Raw genomic sequence first — 17,158 nt, forward strand, 5'->3', positions numbered from 1 at the left:
AATCATCTTGCCAACCATATCATGAATAATAACCATACACGCAATTTCTGCCTTTCAATGTTCAATCTGTCCAGTTTCCCTATGAGCTTACAAAAATTGACTCCGAGGTAAATGTTTTCAAGTCAAAAGTAAGTGTCCATTGTACAAAAAGCAGTACCGCTCCATTGTAAACCAAGAGACACTGATGTAGCTTTTTCTTGAGTCCACTGATTCTACTTACTGGTTTTGTAGCACTTTCAGGGCGTTTTTGATAAACAGGAGCCCTTGGCCTTGGGTTGAGCCAATCAGATTCAGGCTTAAAGCAAGCAAAACAATTTCCTTGACACCAACTCAAGCGCATTCCAGAATATTAAACAGCACCGACAGTCCCTTTCGCAATGAATGCACTTTGCCGCCTCCTACACACACAAAGAAACACACATAGGGGGAATAATTACGGATATACATAATGTGAACACACAAATGCTGCATTCAGTAAAAACAGCATGGGCAAACTTTTTGACTTGTTTTGGCCAGAACAAACCCATCCCCACTAGAAAAGCCTCTCAGCTTCTTTTCTCTCCATTCAGTGCACAAAACTTCACAGTGGGATAAAAACAACGTTTCCAGAGAATCCCTAAACACTGCTTCACTTTTTGGCCCCAATTTCTCCTTCACTTTTTTGCTCCACCCCTCCTCTAGTGTCCTCTCTGCCCAAAAGGGCATTCTGATTTCCTCAGAGTAGGGGGGTGTCTTGGAGTCCAAGAGGGTAAACAAAACCATGGTAATCACCAGCGAGGCATACGCAACCAACCAGCCAATCAGCATCCAGTGTTCTGACAAACATCCACATCCCTACCTGGATGCTCACAACAACCCTGCCAGCAATTCCAATCTCAAAGCTCACTTTGTGTTGAATACAAAGGGCGGCCTCACATTGGGAGTCAAGGGAGCGTCTGTCAAAGAAAGCCTGGCTGCCTGCAGCACACATGCGATGTCCGTGCGGACACACGGAACCCTGGCTATTTCTCTGACTGTTTGGCTATCTATGCTGTCATCTCTGTTTGTTCATATTAGGGAGGGCTCACTCAGGGACAGGATATGGGGATTAGGTCTGGCCTTATTGCGCTGTAGCTACACACCACTAAATAGCTCCCATCTGTTCTTCCATAAAGGGTGGCTAACGCACGTTAGCTGTGCTCGCATTGCACACTGCCTGAAGAACAGCAGTGGATAGATGAACTGTGCTGATATTGCTAGCCACAACACTATTCTGCGCTAAAGGCTAATGTGCCTGGCTTATTGTATTAGATTGGGATAAGAAGCACCAATACACACACACACACACACACACACACACACACACACACACACACACACACACACACACACACACACACACACACACACACACACCACCAGCATATCTGATTCAAGATAGTGTAGCAGCAGGCTTAGCCAAGACTCAGACTCCTACGTTTACCTTGAAGGAATATAGCCTATATTAGAGAGCTGCCGAAGGAAAAATTGGAGGTGGGAAGAAAAGGATGGAAACAAGATGGAGAGATGGAAAGAGGGAGAATTGGAGCAGTATGGTGGTTCATGACGGTGAATCCCGACACTGCATGCCTTTGCGGCACACATGGACTACATTACAGGCGATGTAGACTGCTCGGGCACTGTACGTCGTCCTTGGTAATGCTCTTGTGCACAAATACACACGTAACTAAACCTATCACGGCTACACTGTGGAAAGACAAACCATTTTCTCCGACACACTAACAGACTTGTAATCCCTAAAGCACCATGAGGGCAAAGTGCATAATGACTAAGTCACTGAGGTTAGAAAGACAATCCGCTTGTGATGGTCCACCTGTGGATTATTGGTGGGAATTAATGACATTCATTGGAAACTATGAGTAGATGGAGCCGCTTGCTTTTCGCTTCAGTTGGCACATACAAACATGGGCACCCTTCTTCTCAGGCCCCCTCAGCCATGTATCTCCTCATCCATGTTACTTTCTGCCTGACTCTTTGTTTTAAACAAGTTCCAAGCAAACCATAGCACAGGCCTCTTTTAGCATGCCTGTGTTGAAAGGCATTTTGAGTCCACGAGGGGGGGCCCGGGGGGGGGTGCTTCGATATAAAACTCCCACAACAGGAATTACCCTTTATGACTCTGCATTCTTCATTTTATGCTTTTTCAGCTTGCACTCTTAAAAGACATCATGACTGTTCAGTGTTGTATTGTAATTAACTACCCCACACACGAAAACACAACAGGGTGGGGTAGCACGGTAAAATTTTACTATGGGTGAAAAAAGTCAAGACTTGGAGGAGACTGACTTGTCCATCTCTGGTCTGTGTCACTTTGTCATTTTTATCACCAATGGACCCTGGTACACCCACATTAGGCTGCTTAGCGCATTTAGATCTAATAGCGCACAGTTGCCTATATAACCATGCAGACAGTGAATGAAAAGCACTTTGAAGAACCAGCCACATGTACCTTCACCATAAAGGCAGCCATAAATCCCTGAATGCTCTTTAGTCAACGGAAATTCATAAGCAATGGGAAAGGTGCTTTTACGCTCCCTTTGGCAGAGTTGGGTAAGGCTGTGGTTACTGCGGTTGAATCAACGTTGCCGGCCAGTGATTACGCTACCTTACCGTAAGCTATTGTGGAGATGATCATGAATAAATCTGTAAAGGATCCACAAGTTTGGGTACTCACTTTGTCCACAATGTTCCAACGTTGGCACCAAATCATGCCCAAATGCCCTCTTCGTCCTCCTGGGTATAAACAGGGGGGATACATCATTGTCAGTGAACCGTTTCAAAAGCACACTTTATTGCACCATGCGCGAACTAAACCTTTTTTTTTTCAAGCTGCTTTTGCATATTATGGCATTCTTGTTGTTGAGCAGCTGTGACAAGCTTGGTAAGATCACCCACTCGGCAGTTGCTAAAGTTGCTTTTTTTCATGTAATGTGCTAGCTAGCCAAGATGCTAAATGCTAGCGTGCAGCAACTGGCTGTGACATACCCCCTAAACAGAACCAGACCTATAATGACTCATTCTGGCAGGTCAGACACACAGACAGACACCCTCTCGCACACAAACAATCAAGCGTGCCATGTGCAATTTCTCACAGATCTAAAGAAACCAACATGTTTGGGCCTAAAAAAAAAATTTAAAAAAATAAAAGAAAGGGTCGTGCAATTCATATTTTGATAAACACTTCAAGAATGTTTTCTATTTCCTACGGTGCCTGCTGCCAAGTGTCTGGCAGTGAAGCTGGCATGGCTAAACGAGAACAACATGGACACAAATACGCCTGTCAAAGCGCACACTCTTCCTGCTAAGCCACGGCGCCGGGCTATATCTCAAGAGGATAAACGCACTTCCACTGCTTGTCTCCATCAATTATATTTCACCTGTACCTTGACAAATCACACTGTAATATGGGTATAGGTACAGTGCTGACTAACTGCACTTAGGGAAAAAGAAAAAAAAACAATCTGGGACAAAATTGTGTGTTGTCACTCACAACAAAGAGGGGCCAAAACAATTTATATCAGTTTTTATTTGACCAAAAAAATAAATAAAAAACTCCAGAAATTGATGGTGGCAAGAAGAAAAAGAATGAAAGGAAGAGTAGAAGGCCATGTCGAAGAAAAGCAAACAGAGTAATTCATCATCTAGATGAAAGAGAGAAATAAAAGGAGGTGTGGAGTTTTCTGTTTGGAGGGAAAACAGTCTCAGTGCGGGGACTTCTGTGACATTCAGACTGTGTGACCTGACATACCCCATCAGCACTACATGCACACAGCCGCGTGAACGCACACTTGTACACACGCACGCACGCACGCGCGCACACACACACACACACACACACACACACACACACACACACACACACGCACACACACACACGCACGCACACACACACACACACACGCACACACACACGCACACACACACGCACACACACAAACATTCGCTCCTTTGGGGCTCTGTCCTAACCTTGGGGTGAAAGCGCAGATATGAGGAAAAGTCACGTGGCAATAGGCTGACCCCTGTCAAGACATTCTCTTGTTGTTAAAATGTGTGTGCTTTGCACAAGAGGAAGTGCTAAAACAGTAAAATAACAGGCTGTGTGACTGTGGCTTGGGAATCGAAGACAATGACAACGAGACTATCTCAAATTTAAGTTGATGACATTATCAAATGTGCTCACGCATTGTTCTGCACACTGTCATCTATTTTCAATACAGTATAATAATGAACACATTTGAATCAAGTTAAATGAGTCCTCGTTTAACTTTCTCCTGTATGCCAAATTAAAATCTGATATTCAAACTATTCTTGCAAAAAGAGGATCGAACGATGTAGTTGGAATCGTAGAAATATACATTGATGCATTTATCAATCCATAAACCGTTATTTCAATTAACCAATTCAAGAATGTAGGTGAACTTATCATTTTCTTTTTGTGCACTATTTTTTTAATAGCAACTGTGGTCATAAATTCCAATGAAATATACAGCACAGTAACTGTACTTTAGATTTGCAAAGAGGATGAACGTTGCTGTCAAGGGCTGAAGTTTATCTGCACTAAATGTCATGTATTATAATATTATAAAAGTGATAGTTTTAATTCAAACTGATGCAAATGGACACATTCATAAACACTTCTGTGATCCATTCCACAGCTCAAACTTGAAGAGCCGGCTTTCGACAGGCAGTCCCCTGTGCAGATTTCATTTGATCTAATTGAGACAGCAGTTCCAGAATTATGAAATCAATTTTGAAACATTTAAAACCACATATAAAAGCAGCCTCCTTGTCTTTCGACTTGTGGAAATCCCCAGGTATTCATCACAACCCGCCAGACAATCATTCATACGTTCTCTTCACTGTTTGGACTCCAACCCGATACAAGAGTTCAAGGCTTTGTGATATTCTACCGCCTTATTCAATATTTTATCATCGGATGTCAAACGAAATCAAAGGGAGAATATTTGAAAAAGTATCATGAAAATGAAAATGTCAATATTTTTTTTTCTTCTGGCTACAAAATATTATAGTTTGTGTTCACATAAACGCACAAAGTGATGCAAACACTCAAAGTGTTGAATGATGTCGTGTTGATACAAAATACAGCGCAATCCTCAAACAGACACGCAAAGTCTTGCCTCAGGCGTGTCTGGTACTGATAACCTTACAGAGAGTAATTGGTCATGAGAAAGATTCATGATTTCAACTAATTTCACACACAAATCCCAAATTCTCTGACTTGGCTGGGGGTATCAACTTTGAGTGAGAGGAACACAGAGGAGTGGTGTTGTCGTGAATGATGAATGAAAATTTTTGAAGACATCAACTTGACACTGATGTGCGTTGATGCGGACATTCAAACTGACCTGGTCCATAGGGGATCTGTGGTTGGCATGCGGGGGCCCTCTTGGGAGGCTTCTGTGATGCATATTCGACGAGTGCAAGTGGACGGAATGGTGAGGGTGATGTTGAGGGTGAATCCGATCTTCCTCATAGTTATCAGCCATCATCTTCATTCTGTTCTGAGTCTGCCAGAATTGAGGAAGAAAAAAAAACAATTTGGTTATTAGGTTGATGATGGGCCTTCTCGAGGGTAAAACATGTTGAAAGTCATCAAAGAGGTTCAAAGTAGCAGTGCTGACAACACTTGACAGGTGATGTATGGAGTGTCTGATGGAAACAACATAAGTCTGTCAAATATTATCCATTTTACAAAGTACCACTTAAAAGGATAAGACAAACGACAGTATGGAAAGTTAGCAAACGCACAAAGCCTGAGGCTGCAGACGTTCTCACACTTGCATTTTAAATTCCATCGACTAGAAATTGTGCTCAAATATCAGGCGTTCTGCAGGGCCAAAAATGGCATTCCTTGCGTGTTTGTGGAAGAAAGCGTTTATGCGAAATAGGCTGTCATTCTCCGAACATTTTTGCACTGAAGAGAGATAACAGTCTGCGCTGACGGACGTTAGGCTGACTTGCGCGAAGCCATCTGTCTACAAGATAGACATAGATAGAGTGGGTGCAGATGTAATGACAGGTTCAGCTCTATATTTTCTCCATTGAAAATACTTTCCTTGAGGGTGGACTTCAGACCTGTAGGTGCAATCGTGTTGAGGTTGAAGAGCATTCGAGGGAAACACACTATGCGCATGCTATCCAAAATGGTGTGACATTTGTTGAAATGAGAGTCAGCCTTCATTGAAGAGGCCACAGATAGAAGGTAGATGCAGCCCTGGGGACCCAGCCGCTGAGATAAGCAGTGAGTGCCTAATGACTGAGGAAATGAGGCAGGCAGGATCACAAGAGAGGATGCGGGTCATATTAAAGAGCTTGGCCATTCAAATGGAGAAGAGCTACTTAGATAGATAAGGCAAGAACCTCGACACCATGGTTAGGGGAAAAAGGATGAGGGGTAGGAGGGCTCAGAGGGACACCAAGAACCATGACGCTCACAGGTGTGATTGGAGGAGGTTAAAACAGTGGATACCTGTCATGGAGACAGAGCCACTGAAATACTGCACACCATAGTGTGCTAAAACACAAAGCCCTTCAAATATATGTTTTACTTATGGTCATCTACCATTGTTACGCTCTGCCTGATTTGATTGTTACATCACAGTTCACACATTCCAAGTGATTATTCCTCTCAAAGAAAGAATGCAACAGACACTGCATTGAAAACAATGTACATCTCTTGTCAGTGCCGTACTAGTTCCACCTTTCAACAAGTAACCAAACTTTCAGGGATTACCAGTGTCATTGAAAACTAAAAACCTACTCGTTTTGCACAATATTTTGCAAAAAAAAATAGCGGCAAACACACAGCAAACAGATCTGAAATGGCATCCAGGCCTCACTGTGAATTGAGTCATTTGAAAAAGATCCAGGTGGCACAACTCGCTGGGCAGATCCAAGCAGTTTTTGGCTGAAAAAAAAAAAAAAAAACAACAACAAAAAAAAACAGTGCAGCTGTGGGTGTAAACATCACAGCTCAGCCCACAGCTAAAGCTTGGGTCAAGCCCCACCTAAATCTGAAGCTTAAAATGATTAGTACACAACTACATTAACACATGACTTGAGATCAACGACACAGCTGAGGAAAGTCTTGAAAAAGTATTTCCAGTGCTTTCTTTCCTCAGTTCTCTAATCAGATCTGTTTGTAGGCATGTGTGTGTGTGTGTGTGTGTGTGTGTGTGTGTGAGTGCGTGTGTGTGTGTGTGAGTGTGTGTGTGTGTGTGTGTGTGTGCGTGTGTGTGTAGGTATGCATTCCTGCCCAACATTACCCATTTTTCCCAGTCAGAGTGATGAAGACACAGTGACTCCGCTTGAAGCAGACCGATGGTATTACATTGGTTCTGTCCCATGGTGCACCTCTGAAAAAGCAAAATTCATCTTTCCACAGTAGAGAGAAGCATTTTATGGGGATGGATGCTTCAATCTCTCTCAGTCCCAAAAGGTGGATATGAGTAGGAGTACAAATGAGTCATTTCTCAGCTTGAAAGAAACATTGACGCTTGGGCATCTTTCACAAGGTTAGGATCACTGTGAGAAATCCCAAGAGGTAACATATTGGTTCTGACTCTCCCGAGGAAGTCTAAACATTACACTTTCTGTGTGGGGGAGTTACTGTGAGTCTTTGAACCTCAAATGGTAGCTGGGTATCTAAGAAAGCAGACTGCGTGCTCACACAGATGCACACACACGCAGACACACATGCACGCACGATACGCCATAAGTGGTTGATGGAGAGGTCAGACAGGGCACAGCTATCTGGAAATCTATCTTCTCCAGATCCTTTTGGCCTCAGAGTCCCATAATTCGTTGGCATTTCCTGGTCGGTTTCTTTCTACCGGTGGCTATTGACGATCTGAGAGGGAAATCTTACCCTTCACATATCTCACTGGGTGCAACGACAACTACTTACCCTACAGCCGCCATCACATGAAGAAATTTAGTTCCACGCTTTAAGGGCCCTGCATGGTGGTAGGCGGTCAATGCATTGCCTGGTAAATGAGTGAAATTAATAATTCCAAGGATCTCATTGCAATTAACAACCCTTCATTGAATCTTTCTCCTTGATTGCAGATCAAATACAGCCCATCTCATCGCAAGAAATGACCAGAACAGGAAAACATGATGAACGCAACGGTGATAAACAGGTAATGAGATTTCCCTGAATTCCTTTTAGTGCAGTGCCTGGGAATTGTTTACGAGGCAGATACAAACATGTCGGTGGGTGCACATTTACCACTGCATCTTTCGACGTTAAAATGCTCCATGATTCCCAGAAACCCCTCCGATTCAGGACACGGGTGGACTCCCTGCTGTTGGATGATTACTGTTCGTGTTCATTTTGTTTCCATCGGCCATGTGGTTTGACCAAGACCTAATAAACAACATACCTCGGCTGGCATGGGGTTTTACTGAACAAAAAAAAGGTCAATCCGGGAAATAGGTGATGCCATTTAACATCTGTTCCACCAGAAGCTATCAGACAGGACACTCCGCTAATGACTCAGCCATGAGTCAAATGAAGGTCTACATTACTTAGACTTAATTGCACAAACACCACTGCCATATCAACTTAAGTGACCGTTTTGCCTGAACGTGGAACCACAGCCCCTTCTGGTTTTATCGCGTGATGTCTGAGCACAAAAATGTGGTTGGAGGTGGAGAAGCCAATTCTGTTTACAAGAAATTATTAACTTCTGCATGTTCTTGGTTTGAGAGTACAAAGTTTGCCCGTGAGGCTGCTGTGCAGGCATGGCCTGGCGATGCGCAGCAGGTTTGAATTTGCCATTCCGCTTTGATTTACAACGCCGCAATGTCCTAAATTGTGACCACAAGGCGAGGCTCCACATCAATCACATGCCAGTCACCCATTTAGACCACAATGACTGCGTGTCTACCACATTCTTCATATAGCCTGGTGGGCCGTGTAAGCACCGGTTGTACCTGTTGTTTTAGTTGGTGCATGAGCCGGTCCTTCTCCCGTTTTAGAGCCATCACCTCCTCTTGGGCTTTCCTCCGCTTTGAGGGAGACAACTCCAGCAGGGCTATGTTAGCATCCTTCTCGCTGATAGCTGCCAGTAGAGCTTGCTGCCTGAACAAACACAGTAGAAAAAAGGCCTTCGAATAGTCATTTCAGAGATCACGCAGATGTCACAGACATCTCTCCACATCTCCATTCTAGAGACGTCTTTCAAGTGGTCTGCTAAGTGCTCTGGTATCAAGAGCGTGACTCATGGCCACGTAATAATGTAATGAAGCCTAACAGAGGAGCTTGAGGGAGCAATGACATCTTTCTTCTTCTGTCCAAATCTACAGGTGCAGAAGGAACAAGCGTAATCATGCACAGACAACCCGACATTCAAATCTACCCCCTGTATCGAGGGGAAATAATATCCCTAAAGGATGTATACCAGGGCGACCCGGTGGTCCAGTTAGCGCGTCGACCTCACAGTGCAGAGGTACAATTCCAGCTCCGGCCTCCCTGTGTGGAGTTTGCATGTTCTTCCAAGCATGCGTGGGTTTTCTCCGGGTACTCCAGTTTCCTTCCACATTCCAAAAACATGCATGGCAAGCTGATTGAACACTCTAAATTGTCCCTCGGTGTGAGTATGAGCGTGGATGGTTGTTCATCTGTGTGTGTGCCCTGTGATCGGCTGGCAACCGGTTCAGGGTGTCCCCCCGCCTACTGCCCGAAGAGGGCTGGCATAGGCTCCAGAACCCCCTGCGACCCTTGTGAGGATAAGTGGATCGGAAAATGGATGAATGTATCCCAGAGAAGAAACTGGATGGTGTAAATCCAGTGATGACAAACATACCATTTATGCGCACTTCTGTCAACGCACACATCAATAACGATGGACAAACACACGGATTTGGTCAACCCCTTTCTAACATCCCGTTGTAACTATCCCATGTTTCAAGGAAGACCTGATACAAGATTCTCGTGTGCCTGTGGGAATTGCTGAGGTTAGAGGACAATGATCTTGGATGAGAGAGCTTGTCTCACAATCTCTGTTTGATGAGATTGCGGTCAGGACACTCAAGTTGTTGTTATTGTTGTTGTTCCACAACAAACTCAACCAAGCATGTCTTTATGGACTTTGCTTTGTGCAGACAAGTTTCTGTTCCTGTTCCTGTTCACCCCAAAAATCTTTTGGTCTTTTTTGTTTTGGTGCTTTTCTTTGCCCAGTTTCGTTATTTCGACCAGGGGACGTGATTGATCATTGTGAACTGTTGATCCGTGAAGCCCTTTGAGACTCTTTTGTGATTAAGGGCTGTAGAAATAAATGTGACTTGACAAAACAAGGTTTGCATTTCAATGAAGTTCAACTAAGGCTTACACGTTGGATTCCTACTTTCAACAAAATGTTTGCCTGTGCCTTTCAGACAATTTCTCTGAAGCCGGACATTGTGTGTGTTGGTTGTGGCTTGGTGAAGTGAGATAATTAGATGTGTGCCTGTGGCTGCAATGACAGAAACAGTTGCCTTTGACACAGAGAAGTCTCTGCAGTTTCTCTCTTGTGATGAATTTTCATACTCCATACACACTGGTGGCAATTACTTCAACAGCCCATTCTGCATCAGTAACTTACACACAGGAAAGTGAGCTAGTTCGTCAAGAGTCTGCGGAAGAAAGCTGACTTAGATGGCCAGTGAGTAAGGGGATAATGATAAGAAATCATTATAAGCTACGATGATCTTTTATTAAAATTCAGAAGGGACTTTGGTTGATTAATTATAGTAATCAAGAGTTGTGTTTTATTACATTTGAACAAATAGAAGAACACCAGTTGAGAAATATGACTGACAAGGCTTTGACAAGAAACTTCATCTGATGGATGAGGTGTCTGCTGCAACCGGGTCCAAATCTAAGGTTTTTCTTTCTTTCTTTCTCTGTTGTGTTTATACAAATGGGGTCAATGGTGGATTTTCCTGCAATCCAACACTGGAGTAATAGTCCTACATTATATATGCTCACAGACAAAAAAACAGCATCTGTTGATGATGAAGCCATAACCTCCTTGGCGAAGGTAATCAGGAGCATGTCAATGCAAGGTAATGTGTGGGTTGACTTTTGTGGAAGAGGAAGAGAGAGGGCACATTCAAATTGCACTTTGGGCTCAATTAAAAATTGACCTGTATTGGAGTGTTTTTATTCCATGATTTAAGTCCCTGCAGTAATAACTCAATTGCAAAAATAAACACACTGAGCCCCGACTAAAGTCTCGCTGGCCTGGGACTCTCCGTTTGGTGTTTTTAGTACAATTATCCTTGCACCGCATCTGGATTCTCCCATTCAAGAACATTAATAGGCCGCTGTGTGTTTGTGTGCGCTCACATGGTTACTCCCATTCGTGCCGGTATTTGTGTGCGCATGGGTGTGTGTTCTGACATGTGGATCGGCGCAGCTAATCACACCATTAATCACGCGGCAGCTCTGACGTGACACTTTTCGTCTCCACACACCTTCACTGTTATTTCTTTTAGTGCTCACTGTAATGGGAACACATACAAACTCTTGCGCATACGGACCAACATTGCACCGGAGTTATGTGCGTTCAGCTGAACCCAGCCCACGCCAGACCACATTTCAATATTGTGCCGGTGTCATTACGCTTTTACCGTCTGAACATCTCTGAGAAAATACAAGTAACAACATTAATTGCCCACTGTGCGCTGACCGTGTTAACTCCTGTGATGAAGGACTCTTTTGGTGGATAAACTTGTAAAATGTTGGGCTATGACAAAATACAGTATCAGGTTAAAGAAGGCATCTGTGCGTCCACAATCATGAGCATAGCCAGCAACTTCAACAGACATCCAGGAAGGAGCCATTTTTACATCACAATGCCAGGTTCAAACTATCAAACTCAGGTTCCCGCCATCTCATCTACAGCTCATCTGTATTTTCTGCATTACAGCACAATTTAAGAGGCTTACCTCCAAACAATGGGGAGGATTTCGCTTCAAACCCAGTCTAGCAATCTATTCAGCTATTCAATCTGGAGACTCAGGTCATGAAGGGCAAAAGAAAATCATAAGATAAAGGCTTCGCGGTTTGTCTTATCTGAGAACTCATCTGAAAAATAGAGATCCATCTCCCTGACCCCCACTGAGTCAATTAATCAAATATTGCTACACAACCATAGTTGAAGAGGTCTTTTCAATCACTTTTACCTGTTAAGGATTGTTTCATTACAAAAAGAAAATCATCATGATGTCATACGTGAGTATGTACGTTGCAGCTTGAATGAAACACATCTGGACCTTGTAGAGATTCAAGCGCATCAGGGTCCTGCCCCTCATACTGCAAGCTAACGCTCTCTAGAATTGCATTTGTTTCATTATTGATTGAGTCTTTGGACCCTTTGAGATAGACCCCACAATCAAATCCTCCCCTCCAGTTTGTAAATGAGCTGAGCAGAGTACAGCTCTGTCTCCCTGTGGGGTGCACTCAGAGAGGTGCCGTAGGGGTATGCTGACTGATGTCTTCCTAAAACAATAAAAAGGATCATTATTATGATTAGCCAGCCAATAAACTCTGTCTCCCACATCCTCAATCAATGAATCTGTGTCCACTGAATGAAAAGCTTCTCAGTGTGATGATTTTGCCCTTTGAATCAAATGAATTTGAATGACCATTTGGGCCCCAATGTAAAATACCAGGATTCATTATGAGGCCGACACACACAAGACAAATGCTTGTTCACGTTTTACAAAGTGAACAATTTTGCTTTCCTACCCTCGGGTCTCACTCCCTGCTGAACTTAGACTTGGCGTGTCTCTGACAAACAAAGGAGTATCTTCATTTCCTGACCGGTGGAAAGGGTGACAATGAAATGTTGTCATGACAAGCGCGTGATCGATCTTCATAAAAGTCAGACCCTGTGCTCTCAGAAGTCATTAGGGGCTGTAATAAGAGACAAGATAAACCCTCTTGCTGAGGATTCAGAATTAGCTCTTCTTTTTGTTTTTGTTTTTTCTCTGGAGTCTATTCGATAACAGTTTTTGGAGTAAAAGAATAAACATGGCCCTCATATGAAGAGCTGAGTCTCTGTGCGCATATCACATGTTGATTTCAGGAGCGCACATAAGTCTCTAAAATGGCCACCGCATACTGTAGTTTGGACTGACATCTTATTTATAAGGGGGTGGATACCTTAGTTCGAGTACTTTGTACAACATGTGATTCCAATTGAACTGCAATGGGCCCAGGACATATTGAGACCTTCGGTTCTACAACGGTGGGAGATGGATGGTTAGAGTACATGACCATGTGACTGGAGGTGAAAGGAAAAGGAGTCGGAGAGGTCAGAAATGGAAAGAAAATACAGATGACATAAAGAAAAAAGGGGGTAAGGGAGATGTGAGGCGGGGGGTGGTATTGAGGACAAAAGGATGACAAATGAGGAGATAGGACTTAGATGAAGACACCCTGGCTGTGGAACTGCTGTTGACAGACTGCGATGTCACAGGGTAAATCAGACACGAGCAAGCCGGACCCACCTCGGAAAGAATGAGGCTTAAGAAGGAGCCAAACAAAGGGAACGGAACTTTAACACATTCGTATTGGTGGATGGGGAAGGCAAAGCTAATCAAACACACGTGAAAAAAATGCTCATGAAAAGATAAGGCTAAGGATGGAAAAAAAAAAATCTCAGCAACATGAGAGAAATGGTAGATTGAAGTAGTGGAGGGAAAGAAAGAAGTCAAGGTAAAGATTTAAGAGTCCGAGTTTCTCCTAAATCAGCTCAGCGCACTTGACGTTGTTATTTCTTGGCGTCACAGTTGAGGGAGATGTGTTTATAATTTGTGTTATGACTTACTTGAAATTATGAGTGTGGAGAGTCAGCCGGACAGAAACAGATGCGTTCATGGGATGCCCCGGGGAACCATCAATAGTGGCCCTGAGAACAGCGCACTTTAGCCTGTCTCTGCGTGCGTTTGCGCTTTCATGTCTTCCGTGAAAGTGTGATATATTCCTTCAGTAAGATCACGGGGAGCCAACTAAGATCACTTCCCAGAACATTCATTATAAGCTCTTCTAGTTTGTGATCAAGACTCTCCACCTCTTAACTCTCCACCTTTGCTGAGACATTCCATGGGGATTTTATGACCGTTACTTGATTGCAAGTGTGTGACGCTACAGTGTGGGCTGGTGGCGTTATATGGTGACTTGGCAGGTGGAGGAGTTGGGGGTGGGGGGATTATGAGAAGGGACATGGTTGACTGAAACTATTATTTCTCGACTTAAAAGGCGAAGGACGTACAGAGAGGAAGTCTATTTCCAGCATAAGCAGCATTATAGCTTAACTTTGAATGGTCCTTACAAAGAAACGATTTATACCTTGAGATGCCAAATGTCGTGTCTTGTTCAAATGTACGTAAAGTGACTCCATCAAAAGTCATCGCATCATTCCCTCTTGAACTGAGCTGTACTATATCGCATCAAATTGCAACCCCACTGGGTCGAACTGAATCGGATCATTCCACTTTCCAATTGAGCCGTCCTTGAATCGTTTTGCACCCCACATATCAAAAACCAAACAGAATCGTCTTTTGTGGAGAGATGCACACCCCTAATATAAAAAAAGCGGGGAATATATCCTCTATATTTCTATATATATTTCTCTCTCTATATATATATGTTACTACATCATAATCCTGTGCTTCAGGTAAGAATGCTCAAATGTTAGCTCCCAAGAAAACACCATGACAACAGATGGTTCCCCAAAACTGGGCCAGTTTGTGTGTGTTTTCACTTGACTAATAAAATATACAACCCACTTACTCCGCTCACTCCCACTCCCTCACTGGTGCTCTGACCGACTGTTCTAATTGAAAGGGTATGTATCAGTTTTACAGCAACAAGAGGGAAAACATGAGGGGACAAAAATCAACAAATCTGCCAAAAGTAGCCAAATGTTTAGAGTGGGAGCAGGGACGAGGAGAGGTGGCTTACTGCTCCCAGAGATGAGCAGGACCAGACGGGCCATCAATGCATTCCAGGCGGGAAGCGAGATAGAGAGACACAAACACAGAGCGGGACCAGGTGGCCTTGTGTGTACCAATGCAGATTAACGACACGGCGAGAGTTTTCTAACATTTGCCTCCAAACTAAACTATTAGGTCCAACTATTGACACTATTTATCATACACACCAAGATATACGGAAGCACTTTATTCACCGAGTTTAATATGACCAATTGGAGGGAAAAAAAACCAAACATGAAATGAAAGCATCAATACAAATGACATGTTTGAGTAAAAAAGCTTGGCGGAACAAAAAAGTCATGATAAATAGATGAGAGATAGATGGAAAAATACATGCAATGTCTCGCACGGATGAGTTCCATTTGAAAGATCCAACAAAATAAATATTAAATGCTGTCAAATGTGACATTTGTGCGAACTACAGTTCAACATTGAAGTATTTCGGTTTTAGTGTTAAATTAAGATAAGGACAAATTATACGAAACACCGAATGTCTAAATGCAGTTGAACAACCCTGGTCAAAATAAAGTGCAAGGTAAAAAAGAAGGAAGAAAGAGAGTGGCGACTCGATTTCTCCCATGCAACCATCCAATACAGCCTTACATGGAAGGCATGGACAAGACACAGCATGATAATTATTCAACTGCAAATGTGTTGGTTGGTTTATTTTTCCACTGAGGACAAAGCCAGGTTGTCTGTGGTCTTCATGCTGAATACATCCTGAATCCGACTCCACATCTGAAGCAAAAATGTCAAGATTGAGATTGTGATCTTGAAAAGCAAATAAGCACACAACCCAAAGCTGCTGCTTTTATTTGACAGCAGCTCCCGCTCTCAGGTTCATTGTATCACCCTTATAGGATCAGCAAAGGCTCGGGTGGATCCTTGCTGTAAAGCTGCATAAATAAATAGAGAAAGCTCGGTCGGACACCAAGGAAGTGAAGTTTGTGAAGTCCCCTCAAACTTCCGTGAGAGACTCTGCCTTTTACATCAACTCAAGCATAGCATATGCAAAATGTTTGTCCAAGTGTCTGACATAGCCTGGCACGGGCCTCCCACACAAGCTACAAAAAATGAAGTCTGACCAAAAACTTGCCAGAAAAGCAATTTCTTAAAGGGAAAGTTGGTTTTCGACCTTTATCATTTCTCAGGTTTTGTTCCCCAAGTACCGTAATACACCGTGTGTAGTGGGAGCCTCTAAAGACCCACACATATAAAGCAGCTGTGGTCTTTAAAGCAGTGGTTCTCAACTCTTGTCACCCGGGAAGCCGCATTTTGATATTGTTGCCAAATTGCAAAGATTAACAAATAGCATGTAAATTCTCTAAAATCCATAGTTTTGATTTTACTCAATTTTAGTGCTGCACAAAATCAAATCATCTTAGTGAGTCATGGTTGAGTATGGCTGTCAAACTACTGTAAGAAGAAACATACAAGAGAAAAACGGGGTGCCTTTTTGCCCCATCATGTTTTGTAACTGCAAAAAAGAGGACATTTGAAGATCAAGTGACAACATAAAATCACAAGGAATTGAACTAAGTCGAGTGCAGACTGACACCAGGGCAAAATAATCCGAATTGAATTCCCACCACATTGTACAGATTGATAAACAATGACTTCATATGCCTGAATCGTGTCGTTCAAGCATTATTCACAAACAAATTGAAGAACATGGTGGAAAAAAAAAAACATTCACAGAAGTGAAAATGCTTCATGGATCCGTGCATCTCTTTCCAGATCTGGATGTTTCCTCCTTGGGCAATGCAAGGGATGTTGGCCTACACGACATCTAATGTCCGCGTTAGTGAAGCAAAACCTGCTTGGCATCATATTTAAGACATTTCTTTGCTGAAACAGTGCTGACTGCTGGCTTTTCAAAAGACAAATGTTGAACATGATATCGGCAGCAGGCGGCATGGCGGTCGACTGGTTAGTATATCGACCTCACAGTGCAGAGGTGGAGGGTTCGATTTCGGCCTTCCTGTGTGTGAAGTTTGCATGTTCTCCCCCTGCCTGCATGGGTTTTCTCCGGGTACTCCTGCATTCCGAAAACATGCATGGCAGGTTAATGGAACACTCTAAATTATCCCTAGGTGTGAGCGTGAGTGCA

General features: G+C 43.3%; 1 protein-coding gene across 3 annotated transcripts in view; it reads right to left on the reverse strand.

The window, feature by feature from the left end:
* Positions 1-17,158, reverse strand: part of LOC109528704 (ERC protein 2-like) — a 139,626-nt gene that overhangs the window by 39,678 nt on the left and 82,790 nt on the right. For all 3 annotated transcript variants that reach the window (XM_019891631.1, XM_019891630.1, XM_019891629.1), the window contains 3 exons: positions 8,998-9,145; positions 5,406-5,567; positions 2,714-2,772 (listed from right to left, as the gene is read on the reverse strand). In XM_019891631.1, the coding sequence (XP_019747190.1) occupies positions 2,746-2,772; positions 5,406-5,567; positions 8,998-9,145 (337 nt within the window). In that variant the 3' untranslated portion in view covers positions 2,714-2,745. The remainder of the gene's footprint in view (positions 1-2,713; positions 2,773-5,405; positions 5,568-8,997; positions 9,146-17,158) is intronic.

This window comes from Hippocampus comes, unplaced genomic scaffold (genome assembly GCF_001891065.2).
Source record: "Hippocampus comes isolate QL1 unplaced genomic scaffold, H_comes_QL1_v1.1 scaffold174, whole genome shotgun sequence".
Taxonomy (NCBI): domain Eukaryota; kingdom Metazoa; phylum Chordata; class Actinopteri; order Syngnathiformes; family Syngnathidae; genus Hippocampus; species Hippocampus comes.